Genomic DNA, 17,269 nt, shown 5'->3' on the forward strand with positions numbered 1-17,269 from the left:
TGTGTGGCTGGGCTGACGAGACAGTGGATTGCGCAGTCAGATGGAACAGAGTAAATAGGCATTTCAACGTCATAGTTTTAGCCGCTGGTAACTGGAATAGACACCGGCTAGAATGCAGTTTTAACCAATCAGAATCCAGGATTAGATCCACACGTTGTATAATAATCAACTCCAAATGATAATGTTTTTATTGGTGGAGTATGTCGCTGTGAACCTTGTACTTTGTGCAGGGTACCGTAGGTAGCTGATATGGTAATATGGGATATGTTTGGCTTCAGATTGTATCTGGGCTGCGTTCAGCAGTGCACAACATTGTGACACATTCAGATAGAAATATATTGTGTAGGACAGACATGATTCTCTGTCTGCTTATCCATCAGTCTAACAAACACTATGAACTGAAAAACAATCAGGCCTTAAATGCCTGTACTAAAAATCTCTACCTGGTACAGCCAGAAGAGGATGGGCCCAACCCTCTGAGCTGTGTTTTTCTCTAGGTTTCTTCCAAGGTTTTATCTGTCTAGAGAGTTTGTCCTGGCCACTGATTCGCTTCTGCTTTGCTTGCTCTTTGGGATTTTGGCAGGTAACTGGTAAAGCACTGTGACAACTGCTGTTGTAAAAAGGGCTTTATAAAATAAACTTGATTGACATGCAGAATAAAGAATGACATCTATTCGTGACATTTCTATCTGCAGCGTTCCACAATGTTTGCCTACTCAACGTGGCCCAGGTCTCTCCTGTGAAGTAAATATGAGCATTGGTGAATACAACATGCTGTGTTGAAGGCTAAGTTATTGGATATAATATAGATAGGTAGGTTGTTGCTGCATATACTGATCAAATACACAATACTTTATTTAGCTTCTGTATGAAATGAAATAAACACACATTGATTTACCATGTCTCTTTTAATTGTCAAAAAGGTTATCTGAGGATCGAGCAGTGGATACTAGGCAAAATCTATAACAAGGTACAAAGAACATTATTTACTAGGGAAATACATGTTCTCATGAAATAACAGACACGGCCATATGATATGCTATATAACTGAATTAACTTAGGATATTTGTCTGCTATGAAAAAGGTATTGGTAACTTAATCCCTGCCATGTAGAAAGCTGGTGCAATGGGGTGATATACTGTATGTAATAACCACTTGAAATAACCAATACCTCTCCATATGAATTTGCCATATAACCTCCAGAAGGCATTCACAAGTTCCTTTGTCATCAATGATAGATGTGTCAAGTTTGTTGCCAAATTCAACAGTCCTTGTACACAAGTACATAGCCACAGGCATCTATTCACCTAGTGGTTCTCTACTTCATCCAACTAAAAAACTACCAGAAACACAATCCAGGCACATTAATGAGAGGCAGATCTTTCAGAATTGCTTCAGAAGCAGCAATGTCTGTGTCTTCTTAATTTTCCTGGCTCAACATTCTCTGTTTAATTACATTGCCATCTTGAACCAGGGTTGGGACCAATGCCATTTCAGGAAGTAAATTGTCATTCCAATTGCACATTTTTCACATAGACATCCATTGATTCAAATTGGAATAGGAATTTCAGTTTACTTCCTGAATATAAATGGAATTCACCCGAACCCTGTTCATGAAAGGGTACATAGCCAAAAACAGAAAGTAAGAAATATTTTTGGACAAGTTGACGTCTTTTCTAGGACAATGCAGAGCCATAGTAATTTACAGTGCCTTCAGAAAGTATTCGTACCATTTAACTTATTCAACATTTTGTTGTGTTACAGCCTTAATTAAAAATTGATTAAATATGTGTTTCCCCCCCCCCCCCCCCATCTAGACACAATATGCCATAATGACAAAGTGAAAACATGTTTTTATTTTTTATTTTAGCATATTTATTGAAAATGAAATACAGAAATATCCAATTTACATAAGTATTCACACCCCTGAGTCAATACATCTTAGAATCACCTTTGGCAGCGATTACAGCTGTGAGTCTTTCTGGGTAAGTCTCCATGTAACGATCGTTGTTTGAAGGATGGTCGGACCAAGATGCAGCGTGGGGTAGGTTAATCATTTTTATTTATGATCACCGGCACAAAAAAACAAGAAAGAGTAACAAATGAAATGTTCAGCTTTGTAGGGCTAAAAAGCAACAATACAAAAACAAGATCCCACACAAAACAGGTGGGAAAAGGCTGCCTAAATATGATCCCCAATCAGAGACAACGATAGACAGTTGCCTCTGATTGGGAACCATACCAGGCCAACATAGAAATACAAAAAACTAGAGTACCCACCCTAGTCACACCCTGACCTAACCAAAATAGAGAATAAAAAGGCTCTCTAAGGTCAGGGCGTGACACTCCAAGAGCTTTGCACACCTGGATTGTATAATATTTGCACATTATTCTTTTAAAAATTCTTCAAGCTCTGTCAAGTTGGTTGTTGATCATTGCTAGACAGCCATTTTCAAGTCTTGCCATAGATCTTCTAGCAGATTTAAGTCAAAACTGTAACTAGGCCTCTCAGGAACATTCAATGTTATCTTGGTCAGCAACTCCAGTGTATATTTGGCCTTGTGTTTTAGTTTATTGTTCTGCTGAAAGGTGAATTTGTCTCCCAGTGTCTGTTGGAAAGCAGAATGAACCAGGGTTTCCTCTAGGATAAGGCCTGTGCTTAGCTCTATTCTGTTTATTTTTATCCCCCCAAAAAACTCACTAGTCCTTGCCTAGAACATGCATACCCATAACATTATGCAGCCACCACCATGCTTGACAATATGAAGAGTGGTACTCAGTGATGTGTTGTGTTGGAATTGTCCCAAACATAACACTTTGTATTCAGGACATAAAGTTTTTTCTTTGCCAATTTTTTTTGAGTTTCACTTTAGTGCCTTATTGCAAACAGGATGGATGTTTTATGTTTCGTATTCTGTACATGTTGCGTTACGCACTGAAGGTAGGTCAGGAGTCAAACGCAGGAGAGCAGAGAAGTCAGTGTAGCGTATGTTTTAATAAGGGCAAGTCCAAAAAAAACGGTATAGTACAATACCCCAAAACAACGCCCAAGATAATGGGAACTAACAGTACTCCCGTAAGGCGCACAAACACAAGGCACCTTACTATAATAAACACGCGCGAAATACACTGAGGAAAGCCTCCATAAGCAACAAGAAAAATAATCCTGCACAAACCTGAGTGGGGAAACGGGTAAATATACACACAGAAATTAAAGCAAATGAAAACCAGGTGTGAATGAACCAAAAACAAAACAAACGGAAAAGGAAAAATGGATCGGTGATGGCTAGTAGGCTGGCAACACCGACCGCCGAGCACCGCCCGAACAGGGAGAGGAACCACCCTTGGTGGAAGTCGCGACAATACAGGCTTCCTTCTTTTCACTCTGTAATTTAGGTTAGTATTGTGGAGTAACTACAATGTTGTTGATCCATCCTCAATTTTCTCCTATCACAGCCATTAAACTCTGTTTTATAGTCACCATTGGCCTCATGGTGAAATCCGTGAGCAGTTTCCTTCCTCTCCGGCAACTGAGTTAGGAAGGACGCCTGTATCTTTGTAGTGACTGGGTGTATTGATACCATCCAAAGTGTAATTAATAACGTCACCATGCTCAAAGGGGTATTCAATGGACGCTTTTTTTGACCCATCTACCAATAGGTTCCCTTTGTGAGGCATTGGAAAACCTCCCTGGTCTTTGCGATTGAGTCTGTGTTTGAAATTCACTGCTCCACTGAGGGACCTTACAGATAACTATATGTGTGGAGTACAGAGATGAGGTAGTCACTAAACAGTTATACTAAACACTATTATTGCCCACAGAGTGCGTCCATGATACGTATTATGTTACTTGTTAATCAAATGTATACTCCTGAACTTATTTAGGCTTGCCATAACAAAAGGGGTTGAATACTTATTGACTCAAGACATTTCAGCTTTTCATTTTTAATGAATTTGGAAAATGTTCTAAAAAGATAATTCCACTTTGACGTTATGGGGTATTGAGTTTGTAGGCCAGTGACACAAAATCTCAATTTAATCCATTTAAAATTCAGACAGTAATACAACAAAATGTGGAAAAAGTTAAGGGGTGTGAATACTTTTTGAAGGCACTGTATATCTCTCTATATATGGCTCCGGCACTGTGCACCCTTGTGCAATGGAGCGAGTATGTTATGGATGAGTGATGTCATAGTTTGATTAGATGTTGAACTGCGCTGGTGGGCATACTTAGCTTCTGTTCTCATCACTGAGATACGCAGAGCAGACTCCTCCACATCCCACACGCCTGCAAGCTCTGAGGTAAATGGAAAGAATCTTACCAATGGAAAATTCAGTGAATCTCTCGTAAAAGTGTTGACACCCTCACACAATGTTACAATGTTGCAGTTTTTCAGATCAGGAAAAAGGCCTATAGGAGGACAAGAGTCCAATATACTGTATTTGAGGTAACACTTTAATATGTGATTATTCTTGTCAATCAATACCCATTGTTTTGCTGTACTTAAAGGGGCAATCTGCAGTTCAAACAACAACAAAGCCTACACTACGCCACTGTTTTGGTAAACAGCTGAGAGATGGCCCCTTTATTGTGAATCGTTTTACTGCTGTATGTACAGTATAACAGTGAGTATTCATTACCTACACTGTATGTACAATAATTATCACAGTAATAACACTGTAAAATAAAGTGGCACCATTTTTGACAGTTTTATGATTTTGGCAGTGGCTCAAGCAAATAATGGGTGGGAACCATAATATCCTGACTATAGTACGTAGGCCAGCAGAAGGTTTTCTATCTTCTATGTACAGTGCTGGCCTAGTGTAGCTCATTCGAGAAGCCTGACTTCAGTGGTGCATAGGTAGTAATAGGGAACACACATATTGATGCTGTATGTACTTACTGCCTATGCTTGTGAGTATGTTTGGGGGGTTTTGTTGGTTAGTGGTCAGTTAGGGTTTAGGATCAAGGCAGTATCTTGTCAGGACCATGTCTATTTGCTGACGCCCTGACCGGCTGAGTGGCCTTATAGGTGTTGTTGTAGGAGCTACTCCCTGTCCAGACCAGACTATCGTTTACTCCCTTCACATCATTCTGCCACATCAAGCGTGAACTTCAGACCAACCCCCCTGCTTCTTCAGTTTCCCTGATTCTCTCTCAAGCAGTTAATTCCATTTTCTATTTGGTTTCTGCATATCCTTTATTTAATGTAAAAAACAGACCAGACTAATAAGTACCAATTTATGTCAAATCTCAGGCAGCCCCTTGTCCCTCTGAAGCCAGCCTGACCTCATCGGGTCACCCCCTGGCCCTGTGCTCTGCGTGCAATTAAAGCCCCCTGCCCCATCGGAGCAGATTACATCAGTGACTGCTGTTGGATGCACCTACTGCCTAATGGGCCCTGCTAGCGCTGCTTCTGTTCTATCTGCCTTTCTGTTCCATAGCCCCTATTCAGCTCCTCGCAGGGTGCTGGCAGATGTCTGAATGTCGTGGCAGGTCTGGCCCACTGTGGTGCTGAGGTTAGAGATTCCAGAGGTCTTGGCTCATGAGTTGGGTTGGGCCAGGCCATGCCTTTGGGCTGGGCTAAGCCAGGCCGTGTGGAATATAAAGAGCCTCAGGCGATGGAGCTAGTGCACAACAAAAGCAGCAGAGGTCCCATAGGTGAAGACTGACCACCTCCAGAGAACGCAGACAAAGGCAAACCCGAGCAGCCGCCAACATGAGTCGCAGCCCTGAGAGGATTTCGTCCTACCGACGCCACTTTGAGGACAGCAGCAGCTCATCCTCCTACCAGGTTAGGGTGTCCAGCCCATCCCCAACCCGGAGAGTTAACCGCCACCAGTCAGCCAGCTACTCACGCAGTGCCGGAGCCAGCGGTATGCAGGCCCAGACCATGGGCAGAAGGACCGTCTCCACCTCACGCAACGCCCGCATGGCTGGGTAAGATGCTCACTCCACCCTGTACACCTAGTACACTAATAGCCTTTTCACATAACTAAGCCAAACTGAGCTGTACTGAGCTGGCCTGGTTCCACATCCACCGTAGTTGCTAGGGCTATATCAAAGATCTTTATAACGAACCCAAGATAGACCAGAGCCTGCTGTTTCCAATGGGAGCAAATTAATCATCGTGGGCAGAACAAGCAAGGAAGTGGGCAGAGTCAAGCATGAGCTAGCGAGATCCTACTGGCGCATTTTAGCATTTATTTGCGCATTTCAGGGAACGCCTACTCTCTGAAGTGCCTATGTGCAATACTGTAATTCAATTGGCCCATGCACTCCTTCTAAACAATGCTATTTTTAGAAACTTGGCCAAAGGATAAAGTCTACAAAACGTGGTCCACTCTGTTTGTTACAGGTTCTAGTTTTGGAAACAGAAAACTGTATTAAGATCAAATGTTTCATTGAGGGAAAAATTTGTAGAATGTCAAAAAAGTGGTTAGAGCGTCGGGCCAGTAACCGAAAGGTTGCTGGATCGAATCCCCGAGGTGACAAGGTAAAAATCTGTCGTCCTACCCCTGAGCAAGGCAGTTAACCCACTGTTCCCCAGGCGCCAAAGACGTGGCTGTTGATTAAGGCAGCCCCCAGCACCTCTCTGATTCAGAGGGGTTGGGTTAAATGCGGAAGACACATTTCAGTTGAAGGCATTCAAGTGTACAACTGACTAGGTATCCCCCTTACCCTTTCATCACCATATTTGGTAGTGAGTGGAAACACCGACCGGATGCTACATATTCATATATCCAGTGAAATATCTGGTTCATTGTCCAATCTGTGGTTTTACTCAAATGTTCAAGCCCAGTAAGGCACAGTATGGTTCGGTTTGGCATAGTAGTGGGTAATAGAGGTTATATAGATACAGTTGATAAAATATAGGTAACATCTTAAAGAGAGTGCGAGATGACACACTGCTGATACACCACAAGTATTCTATTTGTGAATTTACAGAAAGCGACTTGTGTTACATTACCACCAAAATACAGGCAGTTATTACAGTACAAGATAGATGATAAGTTGCTGTCAATAGTGTATGTACCTCCCCTCCACTTACTGCTCTTCTGAGGCTATGGGCAAATTTGTCTCCTTACTGACAGATGACTCAAAGACTTGCCACAATTCTTCCTGACAGACATAACAAATCAAATTCTCCTTCACTCTGTGAAATACATGTTCCTGTCTAATTGCACTAGAGACAAGCCTGGCTTTCAGAGTTGATAGGCTACCTTTATTGTAATCAAGCATTAAAAACACCATCAAGCAAATGAACTCTTAGATAGTGGAACCACAGACAATTTATAATCCACCACAGTTGTAATTGTTTCTTATTGTGCAGCACTAGCCCATTTCTAAATGTATTTTTGATGCAATTCGAAGGCATCAATTGATTAAAACGAAAACAGTAAGGCCTATGTCAATTTTCCACATAACGATTAACCTACAGGACTAGCATCCAAAAAATGTACAACTCTTTATATTATTGTGAATTTTAGGTTTTAGGTGTAAATAAGTAGGTAGGCCTAAACATTGTAAGAGACTAAATTCAATACATTTCAAAAACAGCAAAATAGCTCATATCCATGAGAACAACATTCATTTGATTAAAATGAATTATTTTAATTTGTAACAGTTGTAGTCCATAGGTGTGGGATTTATGGGTGCTGTAGCACCCCCTGAAAAATCTGAATTAAAAAAATCTATAAATTACGCTTTGTAAAAATAAAAATAAAAAGTTGTATAATTAAGAACAGTATTTTGCAGGATTCAATAGTTGGAAGTGTAAGAGTTGTTGCCCTGTCCCTTTCTCTGCGATTGTCATTCTAATGGAATCAATAAAGAACAAAACCCTATCGTCAAACATTTACATCAAAAGATGCAAAGTTATGGGAAATACACAAACAAATAACAAATAACATGGAAAACAAACACTTTTTGAGACGTATTAAATTACCATCCTTACAAACCACTTAATGTCAATGTACATTACTGTATTGGCTGGTCATCTAGGTTAGGTACCTGTAGACTTCCCATCAACACGAAGGAAAACAATGCACAATACAGTAATTGAGTACATTGAGACATCAAGTGGTTTGTGAGGATGTGGCTCAGTTGGTACAGCATGGGCTTGCAACGCTAGGGTTGTGGGTTTGATTTCCACGGGGGACCAGTACAAAAGAGAATGAATAGGTATGCACTCACTACTGTAAATTGCTCTGGGTAAGCGCGACGATCAGACCATTTCTGTTTTCACATAGAAATAAGTTGTATTTGCAAAGTATTGAAAGAAACTGGAAACCATACTTTATATCAAGCAAGTATTAGGCTATCAGATTCATTGTTGTGTACAGATAATTATCAGACTCAAGTTACAAATGCTGTTAAACACTCAAATACAAATACATTTCGTTTTTTTTTTTATCACAAAAAGTAGTGCACTGGGCCTTTACTAGTCCTGTATTAGCGGACGGATATAGACGTCTTCAGCCCAGCCCCCCAAAAATGTGCCACTGACATCAGAGTAGGAACAAATGTGGCACCTGGAAATTAATAAAATATTGTGACAGGCCATCGATGGCTGTGATATGACACGCAAGTGGCAATAACCTTTAAAACATTTCATGTTGACGTTATGTCTTGATGTTCACAGAATAACAAAGTGATGTCAGTTATCTCCAGGTCAAGCGGTGAGTGTTGAACTGTCTGTCATTTTAGCGGCAATGTGGGAACCATGGCATGTGTGGGCTATGGCAACGGGGCCCCGGTGGACCTGGACGCATCTGCCGCGGAGAACAAAGTATTCCTCAGCACGCGCAGTGGTGAGCGGCAGGAGATGGTCGTACTGAATGACAGACTTGCTGTTTACATTGAGAAGGTAAGCACTCACCACGCTTGCTCACACACAAGGTGCACAGACTAATTGACGCAACGTATGGGGATGAACTTGTTGTTTTGTACCTTTCATATTAGAGATAGCCAACTTTCGAGTAAGCTATAGTCTATACATAGCTGTTCTTCACATGCATGTGCTATTGTGTGTGAGTTCTGGCCGGATACATTGCCTCAGTGCCACAGCCAATATTCTTTAACATCTGTGCGATATTCTGCCGCCCTTAAGTAGAGGAACAATGTTTATTTGATGGAATTTGTCTGATTAGACGACGCTTGCTTGAGTGTGCCATACAGGCATGCAGTGGAGAAACGCGCCTTCTGGCTGTGGGGACGGAGTCGCTCATTATTCCCACGTATTTGGGCAGCGAGCATATTCAAGTGAGGGGCCCTGGTGAACTTGATGATAATTCATACCCTGCCATTGTCATTCTCTTAAAAGGTTCGATCCCTGGAGCAGCAGAACAAGCTGTTGGAGATGGAGATTGACGGCATCCAGAACCGGTTCGTGAAGCCGTCGGGCCTGCGCAAACTCTATGAGGATCAGCTGAGAGATCTGAAGAGGATTGCAGATCAGATGAGAATGCAGCGGGTGAGACAGAATGGCTTAATCCACACGTCATCACTGTCCCCATTTTTCTTGTTTACCTCGGAGAAAACAGAAACACACACACACGCACACACACAGAGAGGAGGAGAGGGATAAAGAATGAAATAGAGAGCGAGAATTGGAATGTGTCCAATATGGTGACTCGCGTGTTACCTTTAAACCCCAATAAAGATTAATCTGTGTTTTGGTTTACAGGACCAAGCCTTAGCTGGCAAAGAGGCCATGGCAGGTCAACTGGAGATAACCAAAGTCAAATACGAGGAGGCGGTTGAGCTGAGGAGGCGGGCCGAGATGGAGATAGAAGCATTCCGTCCGGTGAGAGGCTGTTTAATCACTGTATAGTCTTAGCCAAAATTGCCTAATAAACATCAACATTGACGCCATTGTGTGCCGCTATGTGGTTTTCAGGATGTGGACAGAGCCACCTCTCAGCGCATCGCCCTGGAGAAACAGCTGGAGCAGTTGGAGGTGGAGATTGAATTCCTTCAGAGGGTGCATAAAGCGGTAGGTCGCGTTATAGTGCGCACTGATTGATTTGGACCGACCTGTACCAACGCTCGCTAACGGACGAAATGATAAACAGTAAATCAAGGATAGTTGAAATCGCAGTGTTACATTTTCGGGTGGGTTAAATTCACTCTTATGAGTTATCTTAACCCTCAAGAGAGTGATATGCTTCCTGTGTTGAAAACTGGAGTTCATTGGGGTGGAGTACTTTTAACTCTGTTGAGAGTAACCAGGGAAAGGGAGTTAAATCTATGGAGTTTTCCACAGATGTGGGAGGGGCCTCATTGTCATATTTCCCAGCATGCTCTGTTGCAGGCAGATTTTTTAAATATTTTTTCTTTCTCAGGAAATTGAAGAGCTACTGAAAATGATATATGCTGCCCATTCCTCAGCCCAGAGCGCTTATGACCTCCCCGACATCTCAGGCGCTCTCAAACAAATCCAAGCTCAGTATGACGAAATTGCGGCAAAGAATTTACAGGTAGGCCTATTTATAATTAACTGGAGTGTATTCATACAGCAGTCATTCATTTCAAGGTGTGAATGGGTTTCATGACCCCAGAATATGTGTTTCATGGCCCCTATATGTCATAGGAAATGGATTCCTGGTATAAAAGTAAATTTGAAGACCTGAACAGCAAGACGACAAAACATGTGGATATAGTTCGAAGTGTCAGGGAAGAAGTTGCTGGCGCCAAGAAGGATGTAAGTTAGGCTATTTGATAAAGATATTCCTACATGGTTGTAAAATGTGACACATGAACTATTATTATCGAGGCTATAACTAAATAAGAGTTGTCGCCTATGGCAATGGATATTTTCCTCAATCAAAATATGAATGAAAAATACATTTGTATTGTATTTTTCCTAACCTTTGAAGATCCTAAACAAAGAGCGTGGCCTGGAAGCTCTGATGACCAAGAATGAGGCTCTGGAGGCACAAATTCGTGAAGCACAGGAAAAGTACAAGAAAGAGCTGGAGGACCTTCAGGTGAGCACGTTAGATCAGAAGGTGGAATGGTCCAGTTATTCATGAACCTTACCTCAGTCCGGTTTACTACAGAACTCAACCATTAAATCTATCTGAATTGATTGTACACAGTTCAAATCGAAGTAGGGTACATATGAAAGGTTGGTGTTGAACCTTTCATCTGTAGCCTACTAAGGTGCAAACTCAGGCTGGCTCTTTTGACGTCACAGGCAAGAATTGAGGCCCTGAAGGAGGAGCTGAAATCCACCAAGTCAAAGATCGCTCTGCACCTGCGTGAATACCAGGACCTTCTGAACATGAAGATGGCTCTGGAGATTGAGATCACAACTTACAGGTGAGGTACCACTCGGGTGATGCCAGGTTTAGTGCAATGGATTTAGATAGGATCATACAGAGCATGTAAATAACCTTTAGAAGATCGCATTTGTGGTAATGTCATATATTCTTGATTCTTGTCCATTGATATGGCTTTTCTCTGTTTCCATAGGAAGCTGATTGAGGGCGAGGACTTGCGACTCACAACCATGGTTGGGACCATGTCCATAATGAGTAGCAGCTCAAGCTCCATGAGCGCTGGGATGAGTGTGGGCATGGCTGGAGGCATTGGACCTGGAGGCAGTGGTGGAGGAATGGGTGGAGGAATGGGTGGAGCTGGAAGCTTAGGTGGAGGCATGGGTGCTGGAGGGATGGGAGCTGGAGGCATGGGTGCAGGAGGCAGGGGTGGAGCTGGAAGCCTTGGTGGAGGAATGGGTGCTGGAGGAATGGGTGCTGGAGGGATGGGAGCTGGAGGATTGGGTGCAGGAGCCAGGGGTGGAGCTGGAAGCATTGGTGGTGGAGGAATGGGAGCTGGAGGAATTGGAGCCAAAGGCGTGGGTGCTGGAGGCGTGGGTGCTGGAGGCCTAGGAGCTGGAAGCACAGGTGCTGGAGGAATGGGTGGAGGCATGGATGGTGGAGGAATTGGTGCTGTAGCCAGTGGTGCTAAAGGCATGGGTGCTGGAGCCATGGGTGCTGGAGGCAATGCTGAAGGCATGGGCGAAGGCATGGGAAAAGGTGCAGGTGATTATGGGTACGGCGCCTCCATGGAGTACTCCCACGAGGAGCAGGCAGTGGAGATGACAGAGAGGAGGACGGTGCTCATCAGGTAAAAGTAACCTGGACTTAAACAATAATGAGAGTATTGTAGGTTTATCATTGACCATTGTTAGGATAGAACATTGTTAGGTCAGAATGTTTAACACAGTGAAAATTCTTCACATCGTGTCTTTTGTAAAGAAACTTATTCAACCAGGTAATTTTTTTATTTCCCTTAGAACAGTTAAATCAGAGGATGAGACACTGGAAAGCGACACAACGGAGCAAACCTACATAATCTCTGGCGCTGCCGACGACTCGGATGAGGAATAGGCGTAAATGACCATGTGACCTCCTCTCACCCCTTAACCCCTCACGCCCCTGGAGCTTTGCACTGACGGCTCATGTCTGGTCTCTGACCTTTGACCAAGACATGAGACCATGAATGACCCTGCAACCTAGTCAAGCAGTACCCTTCAGCTCTTGTGATGTGCCTTTGAACCACATATTCAGAAACTCTGTGTGCCTTACACAGCTACTCAACAAGCAGCAAATAAAGCTCTCAGCATTCAATTCCTGGTGTTTCATTCATTACATTGTCTAGTTTGGTTTAGTTATTAGGCTACATAATGTTTTTGTGCACAATGAATCATAGAACATGTTATCCTGAAATGCATTTCCATATCAGCTTTTGTGACATCCCCCTAAGGCATAACGAAAACCACAATCGATATGGTACCATGGAGAGGTTAAATTACACACATTCCATGTTCCACAAATTCTCACTCGCTCTCCCACTCACATTGAATATATGAGGTGGTCCTTGCTCTGCACACTAGGCCTATAGGTTGTACGGGCGTGTGGAGAGGCAGGGTGCGATAGAGCAAAAAGAGAGTGAAGGAGAGGTAAAGTGAAGGATGAGTGAAGAGAGTCACCTGAGGGGTCCTTCACCCTGACATCCTCTCGAGGGGCCATCATACAGCTTCGGTCTTGCAGCGAAGCGATGGCTCACAGGCGTTCCATGTCCCCATTCCATCCATATCCACACCTTTTCTATTTACCACTGATCGGGAGCGATTGGGTCTCGTCCGCACATGCCAAACACAGTCCGCGTCCCATGACGGAGAGGACCAACAGCACAGAGGACATGAGGCGGATCGGAGCATCTAAAGGTCATGCAACACCAATTCACTCAAATACAACACAACTAAGATTAGAATACCGGTAGTACGATATCAGAATAGCGTCATGATTCTAGTCATATATGCGAATGCACCTGCGGTCTTATGTGTTATTGAATTGTCGCATCAGTGGATCTGGAAGACCTCACTCACCTACTATTGGTTGTGCTCAAGATAAACGGAGAGACCCATTGCTGGTTTTGATACAAGCTCACATTGACAGGGAGTGTTTTGACATTGCCATTCCTTGAAGCCTATATCATATCAATGTGGGAGTGAAGGAAAATTAACCGTTGCTGCTGTTTGTGGAGAATGAAGAGTATTTTGCCATGAATTTAGGTCTAATACAAAATATAAATATCAGTCAAATGTTAAGAGGAAGATTTTTTGAGAAAGTGAAAAGGTATGGAGCAGATTTCCGGGCCTATGGGTATAGAAGAACATCTCTTTTAATATATAGTATTTACCTCTCAATGCACCTCTCTGATTCTGTTTCTCTAAAGAAAAATATACATTAGATAAATATACCAATTATCTGAAGAACAAGGCCTGTGGTAGCTGAGGTCAATTGATACTCAGCTTTGTTCTCTCAATGTGATGTATTTTATGACACCATTTGTGAATGTAGTGACTTGTAAATCAGGAACGAAAAGATGTAGCATTTTTGGATCACTTAGGGGAGGGTCTAATTGTATTTATATTTTTAGAAATACAATTTCACAGTCGGGGGTATGTTACTTAATATGTAGTCAAGCACAAAGAAAAACCTTCTGGACCTACATTAAAACCCAAATGCATTTGTAAAATACGAACGTAGGCTATGTGTAGGCTATAGGCTCCAATCCAGCTCAAATCATTTTAATGCAGCAATTATCCGGATGATTCAGGAGCATCCAAGAGATAGATGTAGGCATATATCGAATTAATCAATAGCCGCCTATGTCCCTGGGTCATCATTTCCACAAGCTCATCCCACCCGAAACACAGGCGCAATTAATAGCCAGTATACAGGACTCTCTCTCGCTCTCTCGTTGTTTCTCGGTAGAAGCGCACAGGAGATTATAGTTGAACCTAGAACTGTCAATCCCGCGCTCTAATGAGGAAGAGAGCCAGACAGACGTTCTCTCGACTCTGATTGGCCTTGATTCATGTCATTAGATTACATTTTGTTCGCTCCTTAATGTGCATCCAACCTAAAGGAGACTCGGGTCTTGTAGGACTACTTGTGAAATAGAAAAACGGCGAAAAATAGCCTTTATCAATATGATGGGATGCAGTGTATTATCAATATAATTAAGACATAAGAAAGAGCCATACGCCTGCGAGTGACCTCTGCGTCGAGATGCGTTGATGTGGCGCAGGCACAATCGGGAGCTAGCCATGGTTCTGTCAAGCACATTCCATCTTCTGCTGAAAATTGAACATATTAAACAGGCAGCATACATACTGAACAAAAATATAAACGCAACGTGTAAAGTGTTGGTCCCATGATTTATGACCTGAAATAAATTATCCCAGACATTTTCCATACGCACAAAAAGCTTATTTCTCAAAAATGTTGTGCACAAATATGTTAACATACCTGTTAGTGAGCATTTCTCATTTGCCAAGATAATCCATCCACCTGATAGGTGTGGCATATCAAGAAGCTGATTATATCACAGGTGCACCTTGTGCTGGGGACAATAAAAGGCCACTCAAAAATGTGCAGTTTTGTCACACAACACAATTCCACAGATGCCTCAAGTTTTGAGGGAGCGTGCTTGGCATGCTGACTGCAGGAATGTCCACCAGAGCTGTTGCCAGAGATTTGAATGTTATTTTTTCTACCATAAGCCAACGTCGTTTTAGAGAATTTGGCAGTACATCCAACCTGCCTCACAACCGCAGACCACGTGAATGGCGTCGTGTGAGAGAGCAGTTTGATGATGTCATTGGTGGTGGGGATATGGTTTGGGCAGGAATAAGCTACAGACAACGAACACAATTGCATTTTATCGATGGCAATTTGAATGCACAGAGATACCATGACGAGATCCTGAGGCGCAATGGCGTGCCATTCATCCATCTCCATCACCTCATATGTTTCACCATGATAATGCACTGCCACATGCTGCAAGGATCTGAACAGAACTCCTTGAAGCTGAAAATGTCCCAGTTCTTCCATGGCCTGCATACTCACCAGGCATGTCATCCATTGAGCATATTTGAGATGCTCTGGATTGACGTTTAAGATGATGATAGCGTATGATAGCGTGTTCCAGTTCCCGCCAATATCCAGCAACTTCGCACAGCTACTGATGGGGAATGGGACACCATTCCACAAGCCACAATCAACAACCTGATCAACTCCATGCGAAGGAGCTGTGTAGCACTGCACGAGGCAAATGGTGATCACACCAGACACTGACTGGTTTTCTGATCCACGCCCCTACCTTTTTTTATAGGTCTCTGTTACCAATAGATGCATATCTGTATTCCCATTCATGTGAAATCCATAGATTAGGAACGAATGAATTTATTTAAATGTACTGATTTCCTTATATGAACGGAAACTCAGTAAAATCTTTGAAATTGTTGCCTTTATAGTTTTGTTGAGTATAAATAGCATAAAATAAATATTAGTCCACTAACAACCAGTTATTGTGTAGAATGGCAATGAAAAAGTAGACTAAATCTAGTCAATTGAAGTAGCCTGTACGTATGCAAATTCCCTGCACTAACTTTGTTATAGGCCTATAAATCATGCTCTTGGAATAAAGTCCCCTGAATTTGACCGACTTTGAGAAATGTCTGAAAAATATAAAAATATAAGCAAAAGCACTTTGATATTCATCGAATGTCTCTGAAGTAGAATAAATACTTGAAGTATCCTAAAATTAGGCCTTGTTACATCCTTTATATTGACACATGCATGTTCTACTGAAATAGATAATATTCCATGTAGACCTAATCCATTTAACAGAGCAAAGGTAGGCTATATTGACGTTTATCAAAATGTAGCCTAGTTGTTACTCGAGCAAGGAAGAGCGTTCTCATTGTGAATGGAAAAATAAAGATCCCACTTATATTTTTGTAAATACTCATATTTCTCCCCAAATGATGCCTTAACAATAGACTCGATGGGTTTTCTATTAATTCATTAATTTAGGCTATACGCTTGACAGGACACAACATAAAACGTTATGTTTTTATGATAAATTAAGAAATTCATCTCAGTCAAATCAGTGAAACGTAGGCCTATGCAAACTAAACTAACAATTAGGCCTATGAGAATACAATAATAACATAATATCTGTAGGCTACTGAAACGCACGTTCCTTGTTGATTTACAATTCCAAGAATATATCTTATTTTGACTTCCTCTATACCTTCATTGAGAGCCTTTATTATTTCCTCAATAAGAAAATCCTGAAAATATATACACGGAAACATACTATTTTCCTAATATAATTAGTGGTGTTATTTTTAAATTAGCAGACAGCAGCAAGTGAGCGCAACTTTTTTTTTTATTCATGCGCTTTAGTCCTACCTTTGATAAGCAGCCAATGTTAAGACACACGTTACACATCACGCATCCAGCGAAAAACGTGCATGCGCAACATAGGCTATAGGCTATTCCACACAAAACATTCGAAAATTCCATCACATTTCATAACTATACCCTAAACATAAAGCTATGAGTGTGCCGGAAGGACAAACGTTTGACTTGTTTGAAACCTGTGAATTTCGGTCACTTTTTGAATATGTTTTAAGTGCCTTAATCCCAATTAGGGGCGGCTGACACGCCGAACTATTCATCTCGAGCCCTCCCTGAATACGTTTGCCTAGGAATGAACTTCACAAACAGAGCTCGTACTAAATGCGCTCGACGGCAGAGAAAATCGAATAGAGTGACAGTTTCATTCTGAGGCGGTCGAGTGAGAAAGGGTATGAATTTATAAGGTACACCGAAACAAATTCTCAATTCAAACAACTTTACACCCCATTATCCGGGTCTCCTCAACCGAGACAAGTGAGTTAAA

At 42.1% G+C, this 17,269-nt stretch overlaps 1 protein-coding gene across 1 annotated transcript; it reads left to right on the forward strand.

Annotated features, from left to right (window-relative positions):
- Positions 1-5,720: 5,720 nt before the first annotated feature.
- Positions 5,721-12,137, forward strand: LOC120031574 (glial fibrillary acidic protein-like). The gene is made up of 10 exons (XM_038977382.1): positions 5,721-5,941; positions 8,711-8,870; positions 9,327-9,476; positions 9,690-9,809; positions 9,903-9,998; positions 10,348-10,482; positions 10,596-10,706; positions 10,882-10,992; positions 11,202-11,326; positions 11,480-12,137. The coding sequence occupies exons 1-10, from the start codon at positions 5,721-5,723 to the stop codon at positions 12,135-12,137; spliced, it is 1,887 nt and encodes a 628-aa protein (XP_038833310.1).
- The last annotated feature ends 5,132 nt before the right edge of the window (positions 12,138-17,269 follow it).

The sequence above is a fragment of the Salvelinus namaycush genome, chromosome 37, assembly GCF_016432855.1.
Source record: "Salvelinus namaycush isolate Seneca chromosome 37, SaNama_1.0, whole genome shotgun sequence".
Taxonomy (NCBI): domain Eukaryota; kingdom Metazoa; phylum Chordata; class Actinopteri; order Salmoniformes; family Salmonidae; genus Salvelinus; species Salvelinus namaycush.

Excerpts from the sequence above, each read along its gene's own strand:
- LOC120031574 (XM_038977382.1), top strand. The coding sequence starts at position 5,721 with ATGAGTCGCAGCCCTGAGAGGATTTCGTCCTACCGACGCCACTTTGAG. Across the intron at positions 8,871-9,326 it reads TTGCTGTTTACATTGAGAAG|GTTCGATCCCTGGAGCAGCA; the intron begins GTAAGCACTCAC and ends TTCTCTTAAAAG. Across the intron at positions 11,327-11,479 it reads ATTGAGATCACAACTTACAG|GAAGCTGATTGAGGGCGAGG; the intron begins GTGAGGTACCAC and ends CTGTTTCCATAG.